The sequence below is a fragment of the Chaetodon auriga genome, chromosome 19, assembly GCF_051107435.1.
Source record: "Chaetodon auriga isolate fChaAug3 chromosome 19, fChaAug3.hap1, whole genome shotgun sequence".
Classification (NCBI taxonomy): Eukaryota; Metazoa; Chordata; class Actinopteri; order Chaetodontiformes; family Chaetodontidae; genus Chaetodon; species Chaetodon auriga.
The window spans coordinates 18,625,770-18,650,891 of record NC_135092.1 but is presented as its reverse complement, the minus strand read 5'-3'; the positions used below and the strand labels follow the sequence as shown (position 1 = coordinate 18,650,891).

General features: G+C 43.3%; 1 protein-coding gene across 5 annotated transcripts in view; it reads right to left on the bottom strand.

Moving 5' to 3' along the window:
* The window catches only part of LOC143338142 (disabled homolog 2-interacting protein-like), a 146,383-nt gene that overhangs the window by 109,436 nt on the left and 11,825 nt on the right, over positions 1-25,122 (bottom strand). For 3 of the 5 annotated variants that reach the window (XM_076758323.1, XM_076758325.1, XM_076758324.1), the window contains exons 2-3: positions 22,219-22,343; positions 17,839-17,944 (exon numbers count right to left, since the gene is read on the bottom strand). In XM_076758323.1, the coding sequence (XP_076614438.1) occupies positions 17,839-17,944; positions 22,219-22,343 (231 nt within the window). Of the gene's footprint in view, positions 1-12,167; positions 12,454-17,838; positions 17,945-22,218; positions 22,344-25,122 lie in introns of those variants that run through there. The other 2 variants (XM_076758329.1, XM_076758330.1) reach the window with 2 other exon arrangements.

Sequence of the window (25,122 nt, the reverse complement as noted above, 5' to 3'; positions counted from 1 at the left end):
CCTCACCACCACACTCCAGCTTTAAAGCATTAGCTGAAGTTTGCTGCGTTCTTACATTCTGCAGCAGCGTTGGAGATGATGACGGCTGTTTTCATCTTGTGAAACTACTGGTCTGCCTTTGCTAATATTTACATATTTGATGTTTGATTAAAAAATTGCAAACACAGTTCATCAGTTATTTACTGTAAATGACAGAAAGAAGCTGATGTACTGTACGCCTATAAATAGTAAGACTTCCAAAAGAACACACAAGTCCCACTTGTTTTTCCTTTCTCAAGGAAATAAACCAGTTGATTTGCTAAATCAATCCAGGCAAGTTTCCAAATGTTGCTGAAGTGAAAGACTCAAGTCACCACACACAACTATGCCAAAACTACAGAGGTAATGTGACGCTTCCTCGTCTCTTCCCACGTCCCTCCCTCCTTCCTGCCAAAGAACAGTACTCTCGTGTTTCAGCTGCTGTCCTTGGCCACACATTTGTCAAGCGAGGCATTTGTCCACAGAAGTGACAGCAGCTCCCCCCCCTCCTCCGGCTATTCACACCAGTTTACTTCTGGCAACTTCAACTTTTCCCTCTCCTCTCGTCTTCTCACCACATCTAGTCCCAGTCATTCGAAGGCTCTAGGCCTGTGTAATGATACCATGTGATGGTCTTTCCTTGGAATGAACTGCTCAACGGCCATTCAAATAAAGTCGGCTATTATTTATCACTACAAAGTCTTTATTATCACTGTAATGTGTAATGTTTTGTCATCATTCAAGATGGTATTATAACAAGACAAAGAGTTTCTGTGCAGATTCGCAGTCATCATTACTCAAGGAGGGTCAAATCTAGGGCAACTGGACTGGACTGAAAACACTTTCATACAAGGGGCTTCTGCAGTTCTAACTGACTGGTGGGGAGTCCCAGGTATTTAGCCTCTGTGGGGTACCACCTGATTCGTCAGTGCTCCTGTTAGAGTCGCTGGAGTCACCTGAGGCCACGCGTTAACGACAGCGTAAAGACACACAGTTTACAGCCACACTAATGACTCTCTAAGTCCCGTCTAAAGCTGAAATGCTCACAGCGACAATGCTAACATGCTAAAGTTTATCAGCTACAGTAATGCTGCATGCTAATTAGCCCTACGCACAGAGTACAGCTGCAGCTGATGGGAATGTCATTAGTTTTGCAGGTTTGGGTCATAAATTAAAGCACTGACATTGAAATGAACCAAACAAGCTGAAACTTTCACCTGATGCTGCTGGACGAAAAGCAGAGGGATCACCAGCGTCACTACGCTTCATCCTGAGATGGACATGGGAATCATATTTATCATCATTTCACTAAAGAAGTCATTAGGATTCATTGTTTGGGAGCCATGAATGTTTGTACCAGATTTCATGGTGATCCATCCAACAGTTGCTGAGATATTTCAGTCTGGACCAGAGAGGGGGGCCGACCGGGCGACTGACAGATCAGCATCCCTCGAGCAACGCTGCCGCTGTGGCTAAAAATGTAACATGAGCGCTTTAGGCAACATTGACACATCTACCAAACCGGGATGCAGAGGACGCAAAGACGAAATCTGGAAAAGGAAACCTTGTGAGTGGTTGGTGTATTTACACTGACTTAACGCAGACCAACTTAAAAGACCACTCAGCTCTTTAATGAGCGCGTCGGTGTTTAAGGCAAACAGACCTCCACTGATTGATCTGACAGATACGGTGGTGACAACATGTTTCCTTTATTTAACATCTGTTACATCTATAGTTAAACTAATTGCAATTACAGCAACGCAGCATTAAGAAAGCCAACAGGTTAGTGCAAACTGATGACAGACAGCTCCATGTTTCCTCCACACCACATTTAGTGAGTCCTGGCTTCCAAAACCAAAATGGAAACAGACCTGTTTCCACACACATCCAGTCAATGTGAAATGATACAAATTGTTGTGGCGCAGAGGCAGTCTGCGACAATGCTGCAGATTGGATAAATATGTTGATCTATTACCGTCATCTGTTTCTTGCCTCTGAGGCATCCAGCACCACTATAAAACTCTCCACTTAAACATCATGTTGTGAGTTTGTCTTTGTTGTGTACCAAAACTTGATGATGAGAGTTATTTGACACGTTCTGGCATGTGATTACTCTTTTTTTTTTTTTTTTTGAAGACTGGCTTGATCACTTCCAAATTTCCAAAACACTTTATGACAATTAGTGAGGCTTTTTTCTCTGATGTTTTTCGCTGAAAAAACGCAGCGTTCCTGCTGCTTTATACTCCAGTTAAAAGTGCAAAGCACAGAACTAAGAAGGACAAATGTCTTAACACCTTCATCTTTCTTATTTTGCACAATATCATTCATTGCAGTATTAATGTAAATATAAGCTCAAACTAATTATTCATTTTGGAAAAGTTATTCATAAAATTGTGATTATGGGAAACAGAACTTAACTGTCCATACTGTACCATAGAATTTTCAAAATAAGAGCATGCGGTTAATAGTTGTGGTCATGCTGTGTTCTATGGACAGAAATATTATATGAACCTTTCCTCATTCCAGTCCACAAAACCTGTAACACTAACAACGACTTAAACCTGAATAAACACCCGGGTCTTATTTCTTTTCTCTACATGTGCACATAGTTTTAAATGTCTTATGCTGATTTAAAATTGCAACTTGAGCTTATCTTTCGAGGTTTCGAATCTCTTAATGTTTAATACACCTTAAAGCCTACGTTGTTATGTGCTTCTGCTTCATTATGTTTACTGCTGATCCTAAAGCTCTGGCCTATCCTTACAGTTACATATTATTCATTACTCACACTGTAATTAGAAGTAGCACATACTGTTGACATTAGCATGCGGTTGCCTGGTGGTTTCAGAGCTGACTGAGGTTAAACCGGTAAGACTACAATGCTGGTTTAAGTGTAATTCCACCTTCAACAGCCAATTAGCAGGAAAAACACAGAAAAAGTGGCGGTGAGGGTTAAGAATGGGAAAGACAGAAACCGAAAGGCTGAAGTGACTTAAGGAGGGAGGATTGGTATGTGGGCTATAGAGTTACAGAGACACACAGTGAAGCAGGGAAGTCTACTCCTATAGACGCCTCTGACACGCCTCTCCTTTCATCTTCCTCCCTGTTTGTTCGCCTTTCCGCCTCACTAATCCCTCACCCCCTGTCACACTGTTTATTTTCCTGAGTGTCTTAATGTCCGAGAAAGTGTAAAAAATTGAGGACGTGCAGAGTGAAGACCGTGTTAACCTCGTGTTTGTTTAGTCTGCGCGCAGATTTGTGTGTATGAGCATGCAACAGTCGGCTTCTCGGGAGTAAAAGCCACAACAAAGGACTGAATCCTTCCAACGGATCTCCCTTGAGAAACAGCACTTATGTGCAGCAAAAATAGAGAAAAACACAAGATCAGGGTATATGCAGGAATCCTGAGGTTAAATCTAACACCTTTGAAGACATTTTCAGAGTTCAAGCTTTAACCATTTAAATGAGCCACACACTAACTTACAGTCACTGTACACTGGTTGTAAGACCACTGTATCAATGCAACGTAATGCAGACAGGCAGGGTGGGAACAGAGCAATGACTAACCCAATCGAAACTCAAACTAGAAACACAATCTATACCTATAACACACACACACACACATGCACACACACACTCGCACACGCACACAGACTCTTTATTTTACTGTCTTATATGTATGTCATGGCACAAATAAAGTAATAGGAGATCAAGAATTTCACTACATGTATTTGCATAACCAGTACTTAACCAATAAACTTTGAACTCTGTGTTAGCATGGGGCTAAACCAAAATGGACTATGTGCCCTGTTTTATCTTTTCCACAGGCGAACGTCTTGGCTATTTCTGAATCTGGGAACATCGCTTGAAAAAGATCTGAAATCCTGTCATTAGCACTGAGGGATTGGTGTTTTGCTGCTGTGTTGAGACACCACAGAACCTCTGCGCACAGCGTTGGAGCGATGCCCATCATCACTCGGAGGTCAGCAGTGGATGATGAAGTGGTGGTTGTTGTAGCCGCTTCAGCCGTGGTGGGTATGGGCTGTACTTTAGCACAGAAATGCAAAACACAGACCTGCTGTCTGCGTTTCTTAGCGGCTTTGTGGCTGGAACTTAGCATGTGGGAGTGGACAGCGCTGATCTCCATCAAGGCCACACTTATCGCCTTTCAACACACAGAGCAGCACACATCACGGTTATTCCAGACATCAGACCAGGTTCAAACTCTCGTTCTCCAACTGTTTGCATGAAAACTTGCATCTCTCCATTAGCTAGGTGGCATTATCAAGCAGCTGTTAGTCAGTGGGTCAGTGACAGGTTGTCAAGCCACACAGAATCCCACTATGGGCCTGTGCAATGATTAAATTCATGCAAACTTTAGCAAACAATCTCTTTGGACAAATATACAGCATACCAAAAACACACTATGAAATTTAATACCTCTGAAAATGGCATTTAAGACTTTTTAATTCGTCTTCAGGGTCTTAGTTGTCGCTAAATTGATTTATCTACTTTTTACACTTTTTAAGACCCCGGGACACCCTGGCGATATACAGCAGACATGAGGAAAAGACAGAGCAGTATACCAGCGGCAAGCAGAGAGCAAAGCAACGGAAAGTGTAACGAGAGCCATCAACGGCAAACACAGGAAACAAACAGTCTGTCTAATGTGAATCTGCAGTGTCCTGAGGATCTGCCTCTAGAAGTTATTCTGTCATTCCACACTCAGTTGAGTGCCTGTGTGCTGAAAAAACATCCCAAATGTCTGTGCTGAGGCACAACTTAATGCATAACAAAATGGCACAGCGCTCCTCAAAAAGCTGAGTCAGAGAAACGTCGACACATTAAACAGTCAAACCACATCAAATCAGCTTTTGATTCGTCTCTTGTTCCCCCTCGCCTGTAAAAATGGAGCAATAAAGGAATGTGTACTTCAGTAGTAGGAAGAGTTGGACATGGGACAGCCAGGAATGCCAACAACTGCCATTTTGGAGACAAAGGCACTTGTGTGCGGCACGTGGGGTCAGGCTGCTGCCATGCCGGCCATGCCAGCGAGTGCTTTTTGTGGAAGGATTCCAAAGGGAATTCGACTTATAAAAGGCTGGAACTGGGGCATCCTGGGGCCCGGCGGTCTAACGTGCACACCACTTAGCTGCCACGTTTCTCTTTGTCTTTTATCACATATCATTTCGCGCCTCTTTCTTCAGATGTTTGCATCTAAAGTCCCAAAACCTGCTCTTGCAGAGTTAATGCACTGAACTCTGTGTGCTTTGTAATAAATACTGCATTGATTTAGGTAGAGCGCAATCACTCTGGAACTCCCCCCACCAGCCACAACCTCGCCCATATGGACTGTCGTTGACTTTACATAGATCTCATCCTGTATTCCATAGATATACTGCGAGGTTATACTGCAAGCAAAGTCTTTGATGGACGTGCACAGAAACATTCATATTGGGTCTAAAAGCTGCGCATTTAATAAAAAAAATGCCAACAGAGCAGCTTAACCTTAATACACAAACAGTATATAACAGCAGCCTTCAGTTCTCCCTTTGAAAACATGAAGTACTTCTTCTTTGTCCCGTGTTTTTGATGAACTGTCGCATCATGCATTCTGCTGTCACATCAGAACTTTATAGGTCTCATGTCCTGAAATGTATATGAGAATACACAAAGCAGCTTATGTGACTTGATGGGAAGTTCTTGGCAGCTGACCTCATGATCTTGATTTAATTGAAATGTGAGGGTAAAAAAGAAGAAAGCAGAATATCAAAGACATCAAATCAAACTCGTAAATGCTTTATGTTGATGCTTCTTCAATGCTCTCGTTTCAGGCTCAAATTCCAGCCTTTTCCCACCAGAGCCTGTGCTGAAATGCATGTTCTGGTAGATCACCACGGATGTGTAACTGGGTAAATCACATAAACAATGAGGAAGGATAAACAAACCACAGATTAGGATCAGTTTATCTCGCCATTTAAGCATCCTCCTCTGATTAGAATCTCCCAGGAAAAGTCTGCTAACGCTCATGCTCTTTCTGACTCTCTCCGCTCACGTAGCCGATGTTTTCCAACCGTCTCTCCTCAGCTCATTCCACCACCGCTCACCCTCTCTGGCACTCTCTGCTCAGTGTGGGACCGGCACATTTACATAAGACTTACAGAGACATGAAAAGCGCATTCCCAACATAAATTTGTTGTGAGCGTGTAACAAGCTCATGGCTGTGCTTGGCTCAGTTTCTGCCCCTCGCAGTCACTTCAACTTAGACACACATCGCACCCCTCAACGGCGAAACGTACCCTGTACGCACACTATCACGCTTATGCACACGCTAGCACCCACACACACGCAAACCGCATTGACACGCTTAACATCTACGTAACATACAGCAAAGACACAATCTACATTCGTACACACATCCCAGTTTTCCTTCGCTCTCTATTGTGTCTTATACTCTGTGCTGCTTTTCTGCTTCCTGTCCCTCCCTCCGTCCCGCCCCTGCACCGCTCCGTTGACTGACAGTCTCTCATCAGGGAGGCTTTCTGACAAATGGGGCCAAATGGAGTCGTGCCACTGTTGCTGCTGGCCGCAAGTCAGCTCTCTGAGGTTATTGCTTAGCTCTGCTCCTGCAGTGTTATTTATATCCGCCATCACCAGACTAGTTTTGAGTGTTTGATGAACTTTTCATGTGCCATCTCCTGTGTGGATCTCACAGCTTTTGGTTCGCTGTGTTTTCTTATATTGCAAGAAATGCAGTTATATTTCTCTGTCATGACGCACAGTTAGAAAACGCTGGATTTCTTGTATTTCTGAGTTTGTGAACAGACATTTTCACCATAAAAACAGCCAAAGTGGATCCGATTGAGGAAAACAACATCTCGGATAGATCACTTTTATTACTTGTTTTTACTACTGTGTAAATCCAGAATAGACTTGGTCAGGAACTATGTGTGAGAGCACTGGAGTCAGAAGTGGCCTTTTTTGACCACACGAACATTTTTAGGAGCTTTACCTCCATTTGAATCAGAGGAAGCCTGCTAAGATTTAGTTTCTCCTTCTGAGGCATGTGGGGCCTTTTCAGTGGAGCAGTAACTAGTTTATCAAGTTAAAGTCTGTGTTGTAATGGAAGTCACCAATTGGTCAAACACAAGCAATTAGTCAGATTACAAGCAAGAACTGGTTGTTGTATCGCTTTTAGGTCTCGGGACAGACTTTCAGTTTGATGTTACGGACATTTAAATAGCATCCTTATAAAAACAGTCTAAAAAAGAGCCAGATAAAAAGAGATAGGGCTAACTAATTTGAATCCATTTGTCGATTGTTGTGCACCATAAGCAGTCAAATTATGCACTACAAGAGACAAAAGAAAGAGAACATCACACTCAGCAGATTGCCACTCTGGAGACAGACGTCTTGGTCCTCTGACTGTCTCCATCACAAATCACGCAATCATAAATTACAAAGAACAACAAGATGACTTCAAACTCAAACCAAGCAGTCACTTGTAATCTGGGATTGGTTTGATTTGCTTTGGAGAGGACAAACACAATTGTGCCAATGAAAAGTTTTGTTCTTGACTTTAGTTCTCCTCCTTAGTTTTCGGCATAAATCGGCCAAAAGGCAACTGTGTAGGAGGCGCAGAGGCTTTCTGAATAGTGCCATCACGCTAATGCTTTTTATTCTGACAATATTACCGGTAGCTGGCTCTTAAAGTTGCAGGACACCTATGCTGATCACAGCAGACAGCTCGAAATACAGGAGTGAAAGCACCCTGAAATGTACTGAGGAGACGTCAGGACCTGATTGTTCCAGCTATGTTTGAACACAGGGATGCATTTACCCAAATATGTGCTGTAGTGTCCACACACATGCGTCCTTGACCTCCTTGAGGGACCACCTAGTCGAGTTAGTAGTAAATATATATACCTCCACAAAGCTACCAAACATAGACCACCGAGGTCATCTCTCTGTGTCCTTCTGCTTTTTCATGCCTCCTTTGCTTCCAGCTTGTTCTTTCTCATTTTTAGCTTTTTGCTGCTGTACTATCATTACACAAACAGCCACCGCCATCCTCTCATGCGGCTGCAAGGCTGAGCGCAAGTGTGTGGGATCTGTGGGGTTTTTTTCGTCCCTGTCTTCAGAAACATGGTTTCACAGTTTTCCCCACAGATAGTAAAGTTAAATAAAAGAATGGAGCCAAAATCCCACCACAAGCAGCCACTTGAGATGCATTTGAGGGGAGTCTCAGAGCCAAGTGTGAAATGCAATCAGTTGCAACTGGATTTAGATGCAAGATACCAGGTCTTAAGAGTGACAGAGTATTCTCAAATAAGCTCGCAGTTCAGTACAGATGAGAGGTGGAAAACCAGTTGATTTAAAGATGTAAAGGTAATGTTTGATTTTCATCTTAAAACAACATCTAACCCACAGATTAAAAGTCCATCAGAGCTAATCTAGTTTAGTCTGTGCCATCACACGCAGTCTGTTATTATCATATTACTCCTGATCTTTGTTTCAACCTGAACTAATCCAGTGCCTCATGCCTTGACTTCTGCACGAGGATGACAAGCAGCATGCCTTCTTCTTTTCACGCGTTCATATATTCTAAATGTTGATAATGTCAGAGCAGCAGGGCCAGAACCCTATTAGGAAAGAATGACGGTGGAACATTAACTTAAAGCTGCTCTGGTTAGACGACAGCGTGAGATAGTGTACTAAAGTTTCCAGATGCATTAATATCCAGAAATCAGAACTGACATTAGTACACAATCAACACACAGTCTGACTGACATGCTTTGCTCTTACCGGCCGCTGGCCAGGAAGGTATCATAAAGAAACACAACGATGACAGTTCATGCAAAACTTCTGTAACTGAGTTGCTGCAGATGGGATGTTTTCCTCCACCGCAGCCCTTTTTGATTTCAGCTGTTGAAAGGTAAATGGTACGGTGCTTTACTTCATTTAAGCGGCTCAGTATTTCTATAATAACAACGTATGACGTGACAATGTGAAAACAACGTGACCGTGTGAAAGGGGTCTCTGTAGTGCAACAGCTGTCCGGCCAACAACCTCACTGTTTAGGCTGATTGTCACCTCTCTCATAGTGTTGTTTACGGCCACAAACACCTACGATACACTACCTGCTCAGCACCAAAGAGCAGACAGACAAAAGTTAGTGACTATCTGATGAACATAGTGGAGCGTTTAACTGCTAATGAGACAGATATTTCCCTCAGGAGTTGGTAGAGACCAAAAACAGAGCTACAAGAAAGTGAAAAACGGTTATTGCAAGTTTAGAGCAGTGATTTTTAATATCAACACTGAGTCTAATGACTACATTTAATGTGAAAGGGGACACAGCGCACAGCAACGGACTCATAAACTAAGCCAGTATCTAGCTAGCAAAGAAGGTCGAACATTAGCACGTTTAAATGCCAGATATTTTTCTCAGGAGTTTGTGGCCAGCCCTCAGACCCAAGTCCCCAAAACCCTGAAACAGCCGTTAAAAGAAATGGGACAGGCTAGAATCGCCTTACTTTGCCAAAATGTCTTTCCACCCATGGTTTAAATCCAGACTTTTTTTTTTTGCAAAACATGCAAGTATGGAAACACATGCACACACCACACAGACCTACAGGCCCAAACATGCTTACAGCTGGAGAACAGGACAGAGTAAACATGTTTTCTATCTGTCTCCAAACCCTTTAAACAATACTCATCTGCCGAGGCCACATCCTCACACAGTGAACAAAGTCTGCTGCACACCAGAATGAGCTTGACTTAACCATGAGGCCTGGTGCAAGATAGCACTTCCTCTCTTAAAACTATATTAAAACTTATAAGCTGACAGCCCAGTTGCTAAATTTACACACCACCCCGATGTCTGCTTAGATTTTAGCACATGACAACACAAGCAAGAATAAATCTGTTATTAAAAGCTGAACATTCTTCAAGACAAAGCCCTGCGGCACTTTCACCCACAAGACCGCACTTTCATCTGGATGAAATCTGGGAATTTTAGGAGTGCAGTCAGAAACCCTAATTCACCTCAAAATGGAAAATGAGAGAAAAGCCCCTTGTTTTTCACAAAAATAGCTTATAGCGAAAGAGAAGCAATTTCAACTGGTTTAAGCTCCCTGTCTAATAAAAGTTCTGTATAAACACACACAGAAAGAAAACGGTGCTGGTGTTTTCTCCTCCGGTACATGAGCAGCCATTCAACCTTTCTCAACTAGGACAAAAACACGCAGACCTATTTACATGTCAATGAAGGCCATGGATAAGGACTTTTCTCTGCCTCTCCCTCTTTACTTCCCTCCCTCGAACTTCCTCTCATCTCTGTCTGTTCCTATATGCTCATTTTGAGGCCTGACAAAGGCGCGGCTTCTTTGAAGAGAAATTCTTGTAGTGGGATTCCCATCTTATTCCTGAGAGAACTGTTACGTGCACTACAGCTCTGGACGTGTGTAATACAGCTAAAGATGCAGATTGAGGTCATATATGAGACTATTCTTTGAATTATTCAAGTGACATCTTTTATATGAGCCTGTCTGGCAGCAATACCATTCGGACTATTATCTATAGTAGGAAGAATGTCAAGCATCAGCAATCATTTGCTTTCAGTCCATATAGACAGGAAGTAGCTGCCTGTGCTGTAATAGTCAGCCAGATGCAGACAGCAGATCAGCATTTACTTTTATGTAAAACAGCAATGTGTAATATATGAAAAAAAAAACAAAAAAAACATGCAAATAAAAATTCACAGCAAGGATCTGCTCTTCCAGTGATGTCTGTGCGCCTGCATGTGTTTGTGCGCGAGCGAGTGTAAATTGATGCCTACGAGCCTCAGGAAGAGTTCACGCTTCCTGAGGCTTGCAAGCCCGAGGTGAGAATGTAATCGGATGATATCAGATTATTGCCCTTTCTACTCTCACTTTTCTATTTATATTCCCTCTTGTATGTGCACTGAGGGAGGCCGGCTGACTGGAGAGGAGACAGCAGTCGATCAGTGCACAAAGCTGCCGTTTAATGCTGGGAAACAGCACTGTGAAGGTGAGAAGGAGCTCAATGGTTCTCACATATTTGGGTTAGATTGTTAACAGAAGTTTCACGTCTCAAGAGATGGATGAAGGTGGTGAGGTTTCGTCTGCGCAGTTTTCTTTCCCTTTTCTTTGTCTCTCCGTCTCTGTCGTGGCAGGCGGCCCAGCGCATAAAGCGATGTGGCTTAGACGCTGGCGAAGAGAAACTATGGTCTCTTGGAAATATGTTCTCTGTTGACTCATTCTGTTAACCACATTCTTCATCAGCAGCACAGCAGAGTCCTTCCCATCGGCCATGAAGACAAAACATCGTCTTTTCTGGCCCAGTTAATAACACACCACTTTTTCTGCCTTTTAACTATCTAGTTTAGGCTCTAACATTTGGAGCAGTGCAGAGAACAAGAGGCAGCGGAAAATGAGGGGGAAGAGAAGAGAGAGCACTCTCACTGCCTACAGTGCAGTCCAGATCCCCCTGGATTTATTTGTGTACATAACTCTTTTTCTGTCTGTCTCCCCTTCTCTTTCACTCTCCCACTTTCATTCTTTCGTGCCGCGCTGTCTCTAACACAAACACCCACATGCTGCAACCGCCACACGGCAGACACATACACAGATTCACGTAACCGTCAAATTATCTCGCCGCTTCAGTTAATCACTCCGTTCAAAGGACGAGGGCAGAGCTTCCAAAGCGGGCGGACAGAAGACGGACAGGAGACATGGCAGAGACATCACTCGGCATACAATCTTGAACTTTCACGGCTATGGCAAATCCAAAAAAAAAACAAAAAAAAAAAACCACAGAATCCTGTTAAAGCAATCACGAAAAGGTCATTAGAGTCAAATGTGATTAGCAGGCTGTTGATTTCATTACACTGCCATGTAACACCCCTCAGCCCTTAACCCCCTACCCAAAGGAGCAGAATGAAGTCCTATTCATATGACCACAGAGGCCCCAGTCAACAGTTTAAGAGCCAAATGGAGAGCCTAGTCATAGTAGCAAGCTAACGGGAAAACCATGTGACCAACACGCTCTTCAACTTTTTCCACAGTATCACTCCCATCGTTTCTCATCCTTTCCTCCCACCCTGCCGCCTCAAATCTCACACTCACCATGCTGTGCCTCTGGATGGGTGCTGCTGTCGGGGTCCATGTTAAATTCACAGGGTGACGAGCGCCGAGATCAACACGCCCATATCCCGAGGCAAAGTCGGCTCTGCAACTGAACTGCAACTACTGAAACTGTTACTACAAGTGCTGTTTTATGTCTGCTGCCGCTGCCGTCTGCTCTCTGCTGTTCTCCAGTCGGAGCTGCTGGCGCTGGTCTGGCCCCTGCAGCCTGCCAGCTCAGCTCAGGCTTCTACCGCTGTGTTACATCTGTCTGAATGAGCCCGTCTCTGGAGAGCAGAGAGAGAGAGAGAGCGAGAGAGAGAGAGAGAGAGAGAGAGCATAACAGAGCACAGAACGGGAAGAGGAGGAGAGAGAGAGAGAGGAGCACTTTCCACATTGTGGTGGTGGGAAGAGAGATATGGGTGGAGAGGGTTGTGGTAGTGCTGAATGTTTCCACTTTGATCAATTTTACACTCTCATCATATGTTTTTCTCATCATAAAGGGAACTTCTGTAACACCAGTTTGGAAAACATTAACATGCCAGAAGAATTAAGGAACTTATATGGCAGCGAAGCCTGAGCGTTAACAATGGGTGAACTCAAAAACCAGACCAGGTTTCTACTCTCATTTCAATTTGGCACGAGGAGCAGCACATGCTGCTTAAGCCGACCTGAATTAACAGCTTGTGCGGCGAGAACATTAGGGCTGCCACTAACGATTATTTTCATTAAAAATAGTTTAGTCTCTGAAATGTAAAATATAGTGTGAAAACATGCTCGTCACACTTTGTCAGAGCTCAAAGTGATGTCTCAAACTCAACGTGCCCCCAAAACCTGGAGATATTCAATCTACAGTAATATAAAAGCAACACTTAGAGGAAACTTTTGTCAGAGGAAACTGAAATTCGGCTGCGACCATAGTGGGGATGGATGCATACAGACAGTCATTTAAGACGTTATTTATAACTGTGTCCTTGCTTATATTCACCTGTTTCTCGCTCAGTAATTGCACAACTCGCTCACATGCCACTCCTGTCGCTCTTGTCCTTTCAGCAGTGTAACATGGCAGAATGGAGCTGAGGCGACCTTTACCTTGAAAACATTTTAATCTCAGCTACAACAATGCGCTCAATAGAATGCAGATCTCTGCCAGGTGAGTCTGGCTGAGACAGGAAGGTGAAACATGTGAGGCAACAGATTGTGAAGCACCTACTGCAACGCCGCCACAACTGCCAGATGCACCGAGTGTTTGGAATGAACGTTTTTTCGTATAGCATAGCATTGTGTAAGTTTGCTTACACAGATGTAGGAAAAGCTTTTAAAGGCCAAAGTGTTGCAGACAAAGTAAGCTTAGTTTTTAGTCTGGGTGACTACTGGAAATGTCTTTTGCTTTGTCAGTGTTCAGAGCTGTTAATAAAGAGGTGAATCACCACAACCACGCAAGCTCCTCAAGCATACAGTCATAAATGTACACTGCAAACGTAAGATGATTGGTCCAGCAGTGTGAGAGATTAGCAGACAGATGGATACATGCACACATGTGACCAAACACATGATCCTCTCCTTAAGGCTTAAGCCTGGTGGGGATGACTATCCCAGGCTCTTGATAAATTATTCCATATTTGGGATATATTGAGTTTTTCTTTATTGAAACTATAAGACAAGACATTGACAAGGCAAACCAGTCTGGCAGGATGCACTGGAGTGACTGGCATAAAGAAAACAAATACCATTCTGAGAGCTAATTATAATTACAAACTCAGGGGAGAGTTGGATTTTGTCAAATTAAAACCATCACAGGGAATGTTAAGATACTTAAAATCCACCTGAGGCCGTACTTTGCTACGAGGCACGTAAAAATCATCCCCCAGCCTTTGGTCAGTTATCTATTTGTATTTAATCCTATCGAAAGTGTTACAGCTTCAGTGAAAATATTTATAGAGAAAGTAAAAGCTGGAAAATAGGGCAGCATATGCCCCGGCATCTTTAAAGAACCGAGATGAGAACTTTCCCAAAGCAGCATCCAGGAAGAAAAAACTTTCACCTCAGTAAAATTAAGCATAGTTGTTCTGGTGGGAGCGTAGCAGCGCTCCCCATCTCTGGCATGTTTGTGCCAAAACCTCGACGAGTTCAAAAGAACAGAGGAGGCAGCCGCACACTATTCAGTCGGAGGATGAGACGAGATGAGAGCGCGCTCTGATTTGCTGTGGATTCCTATTCATCTAAGAGTAGTTTTTATTCATCTCCCTGCTTATTTAGAGCCTGTGTTACACAAGGACAAGCGCAGGTGGGGCCCACGCCGATGAATAATTTAGTAAAACATAGAACGTGTGAGTGTTTGTAATGTTGCGATGGAGAGCGTGATTTGAAAACCATACAGGTGCACACACACATACTGCACACACGTACGAATGCAACTTTAAAGGTTAGACGATGAAGAGGGGACTACAACGTGTTTCACTGTGTGGTTTTCAGGGATAAACCTGACAACAACCCTTCTGACAATACGCTACTCAAAGAGGCAAACGCTTGGTTTGTGTTCGTGTGACACGGGGCTGTGCAGCATGCCCAAAGTCTCCCATCCCGATGCAGATCTGTTCATATCCAGATAACGATGCAAATGACGATACAGCACATTTCCTGCAAATTCAATGAATAGCTTATATAAAACGACCACATGAATATTTCTTATTACGTTCTGAAGCATATACTTGACAAGTGAAATGTATGTGCTCATATCTGATTATTTTTCTCCTCTTCTTTTGAGCCTTTGTGCAAACTTTAAATCAAGCACGTAACAAAATGTAAAGCGTCAATGTATAAATTGAAAAGGTAAATAGAAAACTCTTCCAGCTACAGCTGCAAAATAAATGCAGGCCTAAAATGTGAATATGGTCAAAAATATAAAAGCAAGTTGTCCTTAAAAGAAGAACTGTTTGAATTGCAGCAGCAAACAAAAATAAATGCAGGCCACATAAACATTGGTATATAAAATACCAAATGCAAGGTGTTCTCATCTGTAGACTCTCTCTGTGCTGTTTGACGTGATTCACTTCGTATCCAAACCACGTCCATGCAGCAGAAGAAGCCTCTCTTTCAGGTACAAGCTCCTGGTTTTGTCTTGGCATGCACGCGTGGCCTGCAGAAGAACAAAAAGCGCCGTCCAAATGGCGGAAAACATCTCCGTAAAGAGTGTGATTTGCGACACAATGAAACAAACGATGATATACACAGTATATCTTCACATCACACAGCCCTAATGTGAAATATTAATTTGTCGGCGAGCCCGTTAAGTGTGTTTTAATGAAGTTCTAGCAGTATCTCACCCAGCACTGATGCTAACAACAATGCACATATCTGCCTGATATTCCACTTCCTCACTTCTACTGCATATCGGATGCTGCCTCTAAACGATAACTGTGTTTTGGATCGTTTTCATCAAAAGAGATGATTCACAAACACATTTCAAACACTCATTTAAAGTCTGAGTCACGCTCCCCTTATTAACAAGTATCAGATTATTTTTGTCCACTGGCATCTCTGTCGCCATTTAATGCTGCTTCTGACCTGTAAGTGTTATTTTTCACTGCTGGTGACGTCTGAATTCAAATCATGTGAAGTCTAGTTTCATGCCAGTGTTAATTTGTGAACTATTAATTTGACTAAATACCTCAAAGGTGACAGAACAGCTTAAAGCATGAAATCATGTTTAAATGGCTGACATAATAGCCACTACAGTAAAATATTCATGTATTCTAGCTAACATGCAGAAAAGTCTAGCCTGACTATGGAAATCTGAATCAGCAATTCAGAAATGGTCTTACATCATCATGGGAAAGTTTCAAACGCCACTGGCAGAGTTGCAAAGGTACCCTGTAATTAGCGAACAAGCTGGCAGACTGTGTTTACTCTTTCAGCCTCTGTCTCTTCTCAGATAAACAAAATCAAGCTAATCATAGATGCACTGTAATGATGCATTTTACGCTCTTTTCTCATCATCATGTCATCACTTGTGTCAGTGAAAACGGATTAAAGAACTGGATGCACAAAACTCCTCTCTCTGCTTTTTAATGGAGTGTGTGTGTGTTCCTGATTCAGCACTGAATCACAGCATAAAAAAAAAAGTCTCTGTGTTTTTAAAGCCAAATATGTGCTATGCAGAGAATGCTGAGTAGCAGCCACAGTTTTGAGGAGACATAAGCTGCTGCTCGTCTCAACGTCTAGCCCTCATCGTACTCTCAGCAAGAATGTGACCTCAACTGGGAGATCCAGGGTGTGATGGAAAGAGAGAAGTGTCCAAAACAAAGCTGTATCACACAGCATGACTCGATGCTTTAAATAAAGGAAACTACTACCTGAAGAGAATATTCATCTCAGTATGTTTTATCATGAGTGATTAAGAAATACATCTGCAAATGCTTTGAAGTGTCCTGAAGTTATGTGTTTATTGCTGACAGTGAAGTAAAAGGCTCCCTCTAGTGGTAAAGGTAGGGAAAGAGAAAGAAAAGAAGAAGAAGAGGGGTCTGCAGAAAGTATGATTCTGATCCCAGCACAAAGCTTCACTAAAGTCACTCAGAGCCATGCAAATGTCTTTGTTAAACAGTGCTCACACAGCATTAGGATGCAAGAAATTACACAACAACATCGTCCAGTAACAATCTGAGGGATGGAGGACAACAACACCTCAGGGAATTACTACATTTTATGAAACGTAACGCTCTGTACAACACTGCAAGATAAAGTAATCGCATCATGACAAAGCACTTCAACTAAACAACCGCTGCACCCTCTGATTTAATGGCGGGTCACATCAGGCTGCATGCCAGCTAACAGCCCAGCAGCGGTAACTGCGGGATACAAATGCTTAAATGTCAAACCTCAGTGCCACCTAGAGTCTCATTTTGACTGATTCTAAGGATTCATCCTTAAAGACACACCCGCAGGCTTCACCGGCTTTTCCCGAGCTGCTCCATCTTGTCCATGGACATAAGTGCATACAGCAGCATGTCTGGAAAGTAAAGCTACTATATCACAGGGATTATGTTGTTGTAAAGGGCATCATGGAACCTGCAGTTTGAAAGAGGGTGAAACGTTTTTCACAGTCCGTCTTAGTGGTGAGGGTGAAGCATTGTAGGTGCAGTGCAGGGCTAAGAAGCAGCAAGCTCTCCATCTAGTGGATACGAGGTAGAAGAGTATCAGCGATTTCACAAGCCCACCCAGGCGTGTGAGCAATGACAGGCTCACTCACTGTGTAAGTGTTTGACTGGTTATGTCACTGAGAAGCAGAGAAGAAGAAGGAGTGCTTCTCTTGAGTTACACAGCTCATCTGACCTGTGTTTAAAACGAGCATCTGCACACCAGCGTCTCTTTGACTTTCAGCAGCCTTGGACATAGAAGAAGAGGCAGAAAAAAGCACCAACTTCTGCTCAGTCTCCCGAGTCTGAATCTAAATTATACTTTTATATGTCCATAACCATGTTGAACAAGTGTTAAATATATGATTTCTAGGCTATTAATCATTCCAATTTAATTAAGTGGTTTCAAAAAAGCAATTAAAGTATTCCCAGTGTGTGGATGGGTGTGTGTGAGTGTGAGTGTGTGTGTGTGTCTGTGTGTGTGTGTGTGTGTGTGATGCGTCCTGATCACTGCAGAGGTATGTCCTCGGGCTACTCACCGCTCTCAGTGGACAGCTGGCTGTGGAATTCTGGGAACTGTGTTTCCACTGGAACGCTGATGGTGCGTCGCAGGAGATGGACCCTGGACGACGCGGAGCGCCTCTCCTGCAAAAACAAGGGACGGATCTGAGAGGGAGAAGGAGACAGAGACACAGCGCGAGAGTTTCAAGGCAGATAAAAGGCTGAGTAAATTCAACAAAAGGCGCAGATAAAGCGCAGGCACAAAGAGCAGATAGCACACAGAGGGAGAATGAAAACTAACAAGAAGAAAAATGGTGTCTGCTAGAACTACAATAGTCACCCAGGCTCCTTATCTATGTTGTTGTGCTTATTCTGATCACCATGTTTAATGCCGTGTTGGGCCAATAGCGCACAATAGCTGCAGAGCTTCTGATAAATGACGAGTCACTGGATGAAGCAGAACAGACATTAGCAGCGCATCAGTCTGTGTCAGCCCATATCTTCCTATAGCTCGCATACCAAACGTTTGGCTCCAAGAGATTAAACGGACAAAGGAGAAGGCATGGCCGTGGTGAGAGAGCGGTGAGTGAAAGGAAAGAGGGAAAGGGCCCGATGTCCTCCAAGACGGGCGATAATGGCTTATCGAGCATCCTCACACCTCTCAACTCAATGCGGTACCCTGTCTGTGTCGTTTTCTCTGACCCTCTGCTTCCATGTTTATCTCTCTGTGCCTCTTGATCGTCTCTGTGAGTCACCTCTTTACTTGGCCCGTGGGACCTGGGTTTAAGGACAGCTCCCCATGACATAAAGACAACGTCAAGTGGTCTGAGCCACAGTGACTGAGCAATGTGAGCTGTAATTAGAGTCCCATGAGATGGAGATATAAACAGCAGAGTCAGGGTCAGGGTGTATGGTGTCCAGGAACGCTGTTCTAGACTGTTCTGTTGCTTTATTACAGTATTTAACCATTTAATAATCCATTCATTCACCCACTCATCCAATTATTCACTTGTGACTAAGCGATAATGTATTTGATGGGTGAGCGTTACCTGCATGTCTGAGAGGACACAAAACAATAAAACACAAGCTACAGTTTTAAATGTTAAACTGCAGCTGTTTTGATGTATGAAACTAATTTTTCTGTGAAACGGTTAACGGAGGAAAATATTGCAAATATCTTCTCAGTCTCTGCTAATTCAATCAGGATAATCGCCTTTGCCATGGAAATAAGCACTGATTTGATTGAGAGGGAGCGGTAAAACAAATGGCAAAGCCCACTTGAATTGAGGCTAAATTTAAACACTTGTACGGCCCCTTCAAGTACCCTCAATTCCGCGGGAATCACTGGCATAAAAAACGTATTGTCTTTAATCACGAGCCCCTTCTGCTGGCAGTCATGTGGACAGTTAGAAACGTAGATGAGAGTAACGAGCTGAATTTGATGGCTCGTTCTTACAGCGCGCTGCACGGGCCTGAGGAACAGAGGAAGGCTTCGCATCATGAAGGTCAACATGAGAGAAGTGCAGACTCTAGAAACTACTCACACCTTTCTCTCAGTTTTTTGACTTTCACACTGCAGCGACAAGAAACACACCTCATTTGCTGCTGAGGTCGTTATTCCGTCTCACAGCTTTGCATTCACTCTCTGAACTCCTCCTTGTTGGCTCTGTTTGTGTTTGTGGAAGCATCATTTGTCTTCTGACTCGGGAAATGTCATGCTCGCTGTGCAAATGGCTAAGGACCTAATTACCCTTGGCAAATAAGACAATCATTTATTGCAACCCTGATCCCCAAAAAGTTGGTAAGCTGTTTAAAACGGAAATAAAAACAAAACATGTAAATCTCCTTTACCCAATCAAACAAAGTAGTGAACCTCGCTCCATCCTCGCTTGTGAACGACTGAGCCTTCCCAGGATGCCCCTTTCATACCCAATCATGATACTCTCACCTGTTACCAATGAACCTGTTCACCTGTGGAATGATCCAAACAGGTGTTTCTGGAGCGTTCCACATCTTTCTCAGTCTTTAGTTGCTCCTGTCCCAACTGGTTTGAAACGTGTTGCTGCATCAAATGCATTGCAAACTATGATATTCAAAAGACAATCTTGCCATCAGTTTGCTGTTTGCTGTGACTGTGCATCAAGTCTATTGTTTTTTACAAGGAAAGCATGAGTGAGAAACAGAGACAGACATGGCTGAAGAGAAGGAGACAGAAAAGAATCCAACAAAAATTACCGCGACAAAATGGGCTAAAACAAAAGGCAGAAAAACGAGTGACTGTTTACTAAAAGCCCTACAGCAAAAACTCCTTCACAGCCAACAATTAATCAAAACTTTTGAGCAGGGACTCAAAGTGTTCTTGCACAATGATTTTTCTTTCCTCTCACTTCTGAGCCTTACACATTTCTGTTCACTGTCGTGTTTGTTCTGTTTTAATTTGGGGCTAAATCTGAATTATTTAAGTGTATTTCAAACAGGCCCGGCTCTCTTCTCGGACCTGTTGCATTATGTATTGTGTGTTTGGAGATGCATTGCATTACATGCCTAACAGGAACAAATGGATGTCTTCACAGCATGGTGAAGGCTTCATCTGAATCATTTTCTCTGACTTCTGACTGTTGATGAATCCACGCTCACAAACATGGAGGAACACCTACAGGAACACAGGATGCACGAGGAGCACGGTGCCATAACGAACACGTCCTTCAGAAGTGTGTGCATTGTTACAGGTGACCTTTCACTCCGGGTCTCTCGACGGATGCGTTTAAAAGCTGTTGTTCTTTGCTGCTGCGAAACAAAAAGCAGTGTGGTGGAAAGGCTGCCAAGGGGTCGATTTAAATAATTCCTCCCTGCAATTATTGCTCTATTTCAGCGCAGCATACTTCAGTACTTGCAGACAAAGAAAAACCGAAGACACAATTTTCTCCCCAGCTCCAGCAGTAATGCAAAAATGTCTGGCAAATCCAATAACTAAACCTTGTCCGGGTGCTTTTGTGACTTTGAAACAGTGCATTCATGTCTGAGAATCAGTGTAATCAACTCCTGTGTTGCTGCGCAGGATGCTGTATTCCCTAAGAGGGGCCGCGTTCTGTCCCAGCTGCTGTGCTGAAACCTTAAAAATTACAGAGGAGGGCTTGAGAATTTCCCTGCGGCAGCTATAATTTAATTTGTTACTGATGGTTCCCAGATAGTGGCAAGAGTTGAAAATCCACGTCATGCCATGCCCTGGGACTTTTTACTTTACACATCCGCTGCAAAAGAAATGGCTTCTGAAATGAAATCAAACATCAAACATTATTATTGCGGCATTCATGTGCGCATGCAGCTGGCCAGACTAATGTGCGTGAGTTATTAGCACCCACGGCAGGAGGTGCACGCAGAAACGGGAGAAACTTGTGGGCAAAATGCTGGAATGAATGGGCTCAGGTTGAAGTTGGGCAGAGGTGTGTGAGGAATTACATGAGGCGGCCGAGCCAGGCAGAGGTCGCTCCTCTCAATCAACAGCACAGCGGGGGATAGGTGACTCAAGTTCAGGCTGTATGACAGAAGATGTGTCAGCAATGACCTGATCATTAACCACATCAATCAATAATTGATCAGTCACTACCTCGAAAGAAAGCAAGGCCACACAGTGGTGCAACCTGGAACTGCAACAAACTACAACACGGTACATTTTCTGACTGTTCCACTGCACATTCCTCATGGTCTGCACTGTGAGGTCGACCTCTTTTTGATCGGATTAATGGAAACTGGCTGAGCTGGGAAATAATTCAACATTACAGTTCATTAAATTGCAGCTGTATCATGTACATTGGCCGATCCTGGCATTTATCTACAGTCCTGAGAAGACACCCAAGAAGCCAAAACAGGTTAAAACACCTGTGTAGGTGTGGAGAATGACCAATGAGCTCACACAAAGCTGTCAAACAGACACAGGATGCTGCAGACTGAACAGTGTAATTCAGATTACCCTGCTGACTCCTGATTTGTTCCGAACAACAGCACCTCTAATCTCACAGAAACTTGCATAATCCGGTGTGACACTAATCAAAACAACGGAGGCAAAGAGCAACTTGCTCTGCATAACCTGACTACTCGTGGTCTCCGCTGTGGGATGAATTTAAATGCAGAATGAATTCTCACACAACACAGGATTCACTCAGGAGCTCGTGTTTCTCCATGGGAAGCTATTATCATTAAAGCCCAACTGATACTGTTATCTCTAAGGCTTTTACTGATATCTGATGATACAGCATTTTTGTTCTGAAATTTGTTATCAACAGGCATACTGTACAAAGACACCTATAGGTGGATGGAGAAGACCAAAAAAGCAGAAGCAAAGTGAAGGAAAACGAACAGCAAGACAATGGTGACACAGAAGGACATGACAGACAAGAGACGGGACGGTCTGCTCTCACCACCTCCTCCTCATTCAGAAGCAGCATCTGACGGTCGGCAACCACACAGTACTTTGGGTTCCACGCAGTTTGCTCTTCATAGGAGTGACCACGTGACATCCAGTGCCTCGACGGACACCGCACATCTGGAGAGGAGGAAGAAGCATCACAGACAGAAAGTTAGCAGTTTGATAGTGATGGCCTTAAAAAGAGGGATGGAGTGAGCTGGAGAGAGAGGACACTAAGGATTTTTGTTTAATGGGCCCTTCATCCATGTGAAAGAATTGCTTTTGAACTCCTGCAAATAACAGCTGTGTTCAGCGAATGCAAAGACTCTTGTCTTAACATGATGTGCCACAGCAGACGTAATGACTACCGCATGCTTTCTTCACCTCAATCATTCTGTGGGTGTCAGGTGAAGAAAGGATAAATGTAAAGCAACAGAGACAGGCACAAATTGGATTCTCCCACTTCTCCACTGATGACGTGACATAAATCTCAGAAAAGCAATACATATGCTTTTTCACAAGGGAAATGCAATCCATCAATCCTCACACATGGGTTACTGTTACAGAGACACTGCGAGCGCATCCATCAACGCAGAGCGTGATCCAAGAGTTTCATTACAGATCTGTTTGGTGAAGCATAGCTTATTAGCATCTCAGGTACTTCTCCCTTCACACTGCACACGGAAAGAAAACACATTTCTGATGGGTAAACTCAAACACTTCGAACATCCACTGCAACATCTCTGTGGAGACCAAGATCACCTGTTGTGAGCTGTGCCGATGGTCTGGAGCTCAGCTAGAGGCCAATGAGTGAAGCAGTTTGTGGGTCAGAGTGTGCTGTTCTGATGGTACAGTACATTACCACTCTCGCTGCTAAGAGCCAGCAATGTGTCTCGTCACATGACACACAGCATGCTAGTATATGTATATATCCATGCTTGATGAAAAGCAGCTAAGAAAGCTCTGAAAGATATGGTATACTTTAAAAAATGATGACAAATGAGACAAACTCCTGTCTATTTTATGCAGCTCGTTCTGAAGTGTTTGTGGTAGCAACTTTGAATCCGGAGGCTTTCATCTGGTGTCAGAAACAGAATATAAAACGATCAGTGTGCTTTCAGAGACTCATCAGTCATGCAGAGTTTCACAGCGAATACGAGATGTACAGTATATTATTCATACATCGCACTGACAATTTTTGTCCTGTATCTGATCTCATTTATAATACGGTGGAATTAGCATGCATGTACACTGGACATGAGTGTGCAAAATGTAACGTGCACATCAAGTTTGTCAGCCGTGTCTCTTTGATCATTTTGTCTTACTGCTTCCTTTCCCAGGTAGCCTCGTCATTTTCCCATTAGACTAAGTCAAAAGTGCAAAGACACATTAATGCACAAACACACGCAGATACAGCTCGCGCATACGGCATCTGTCTGATCAGCTTACAGTCACGCTGTGTGGACAGGAGCAGGTCAAGCACACAGTGCTTTCCATCTAGCAAAGCTTCTTTACAGACAGGTTTTTCATCCTGATGTTGATTTAATTAAGCAATCCAGGATCAGTTCCACACACGCTTTAGACTTATGAGAGAGATCGGCACGAGAGACAAGAGACAGAGAGGCAAGAAAGCCTTTTGACTGCCGCAGTTTTGTTTGGTGTGCCGAGCTTCATTTCCTTCACATGAGCTCTTTTACTCTTGTGGCGTTAATCTCTGAACCAACATAGCTGTTCGGCATCTACAACAATAGAAAGTGAGGAAAGAAATAACAGACGCACGCACAAATCACTGGCAAGGCCAATGCCATAAAAACACAACTCAAGTTTAGCCATGCACTGCACTCCTCAAGCAGGTCTCTGACAGAACGCACTGAATCTGGCTGACAGACAGATCCAAGGACAACAAGCTGATGTGATATAAATTATATGGATTTTTTTTTCATGGCCTTGCTGATTTATCAATCAGGGTTGTGACAAGTACATATTCTGCTGTCAATCGATATTTTGCAGGTGCTGCTGTGTGGAGTAGCAGACAAGGTGAATACATACACAAACAGCCTTTTCCCTCACAACAGCCTACTCGCATTCCCCAGCTGGCAGGCTCTACTGGGTAATGATCAGACCTTACGTTAGAAATATAATATAAAGATAATGCCGATTTCATCAGCCTTTGGTATATTTTGCCAGTTTTTGAGTATTTATATAATGTACATGTCAGAATTACATTTACAGAATCTCTTTAAGATGTTGCAGCGTCTTAGAGAGCATAGTATAGCATTAACGTTACACCCCAAGAAATGTTTTCTGGAGCTTTATGGAGCATCTGTGACCATCGTGGACAACATCTGCAAAAGCAGCAGAAAGCCACAGATGTTCCAGAAAACATTTCACTGGTTTGAACGCTTTGGTGTTCAGTTATCATACACAAACCTATGCAGAGAGGAGGATACTTGTTAAATACAGCGGCTTTAATTGGAAAGAGATGACAGGATTAACCTAATGTCCTCGCAAGGCAGTACGGACTTCTTTCTGATATAGAATATTTTTTTATGCAACGTGCCCTGCCAGTTTTCACTGGCTGTGCACTTCAAGAGCTTTCTCTTTCACAAACAGCTCCACCATCTAAAGACATCTATGTGCCCGACACCATGTTTCAAATGCTGAATGATGATATGCTTCAGCTGTTATGTGCCTATTTGGATACTGGAACCAGACCAAATGGATAGTCCTCGAGATGAATTCAGACATAACACCTCTCCATTCTCCCAACTGTGCCGTGGTTTGCTGCAGAGCAGGTACATAAACAGTAATTCATCACCATTATACACGGTCACCTCTGTGACCTGAATACAGTACATGAGAGGCACAAACTGGGCCAAATAGAAATGATATACAACGCACATGCAACCAAAAATAT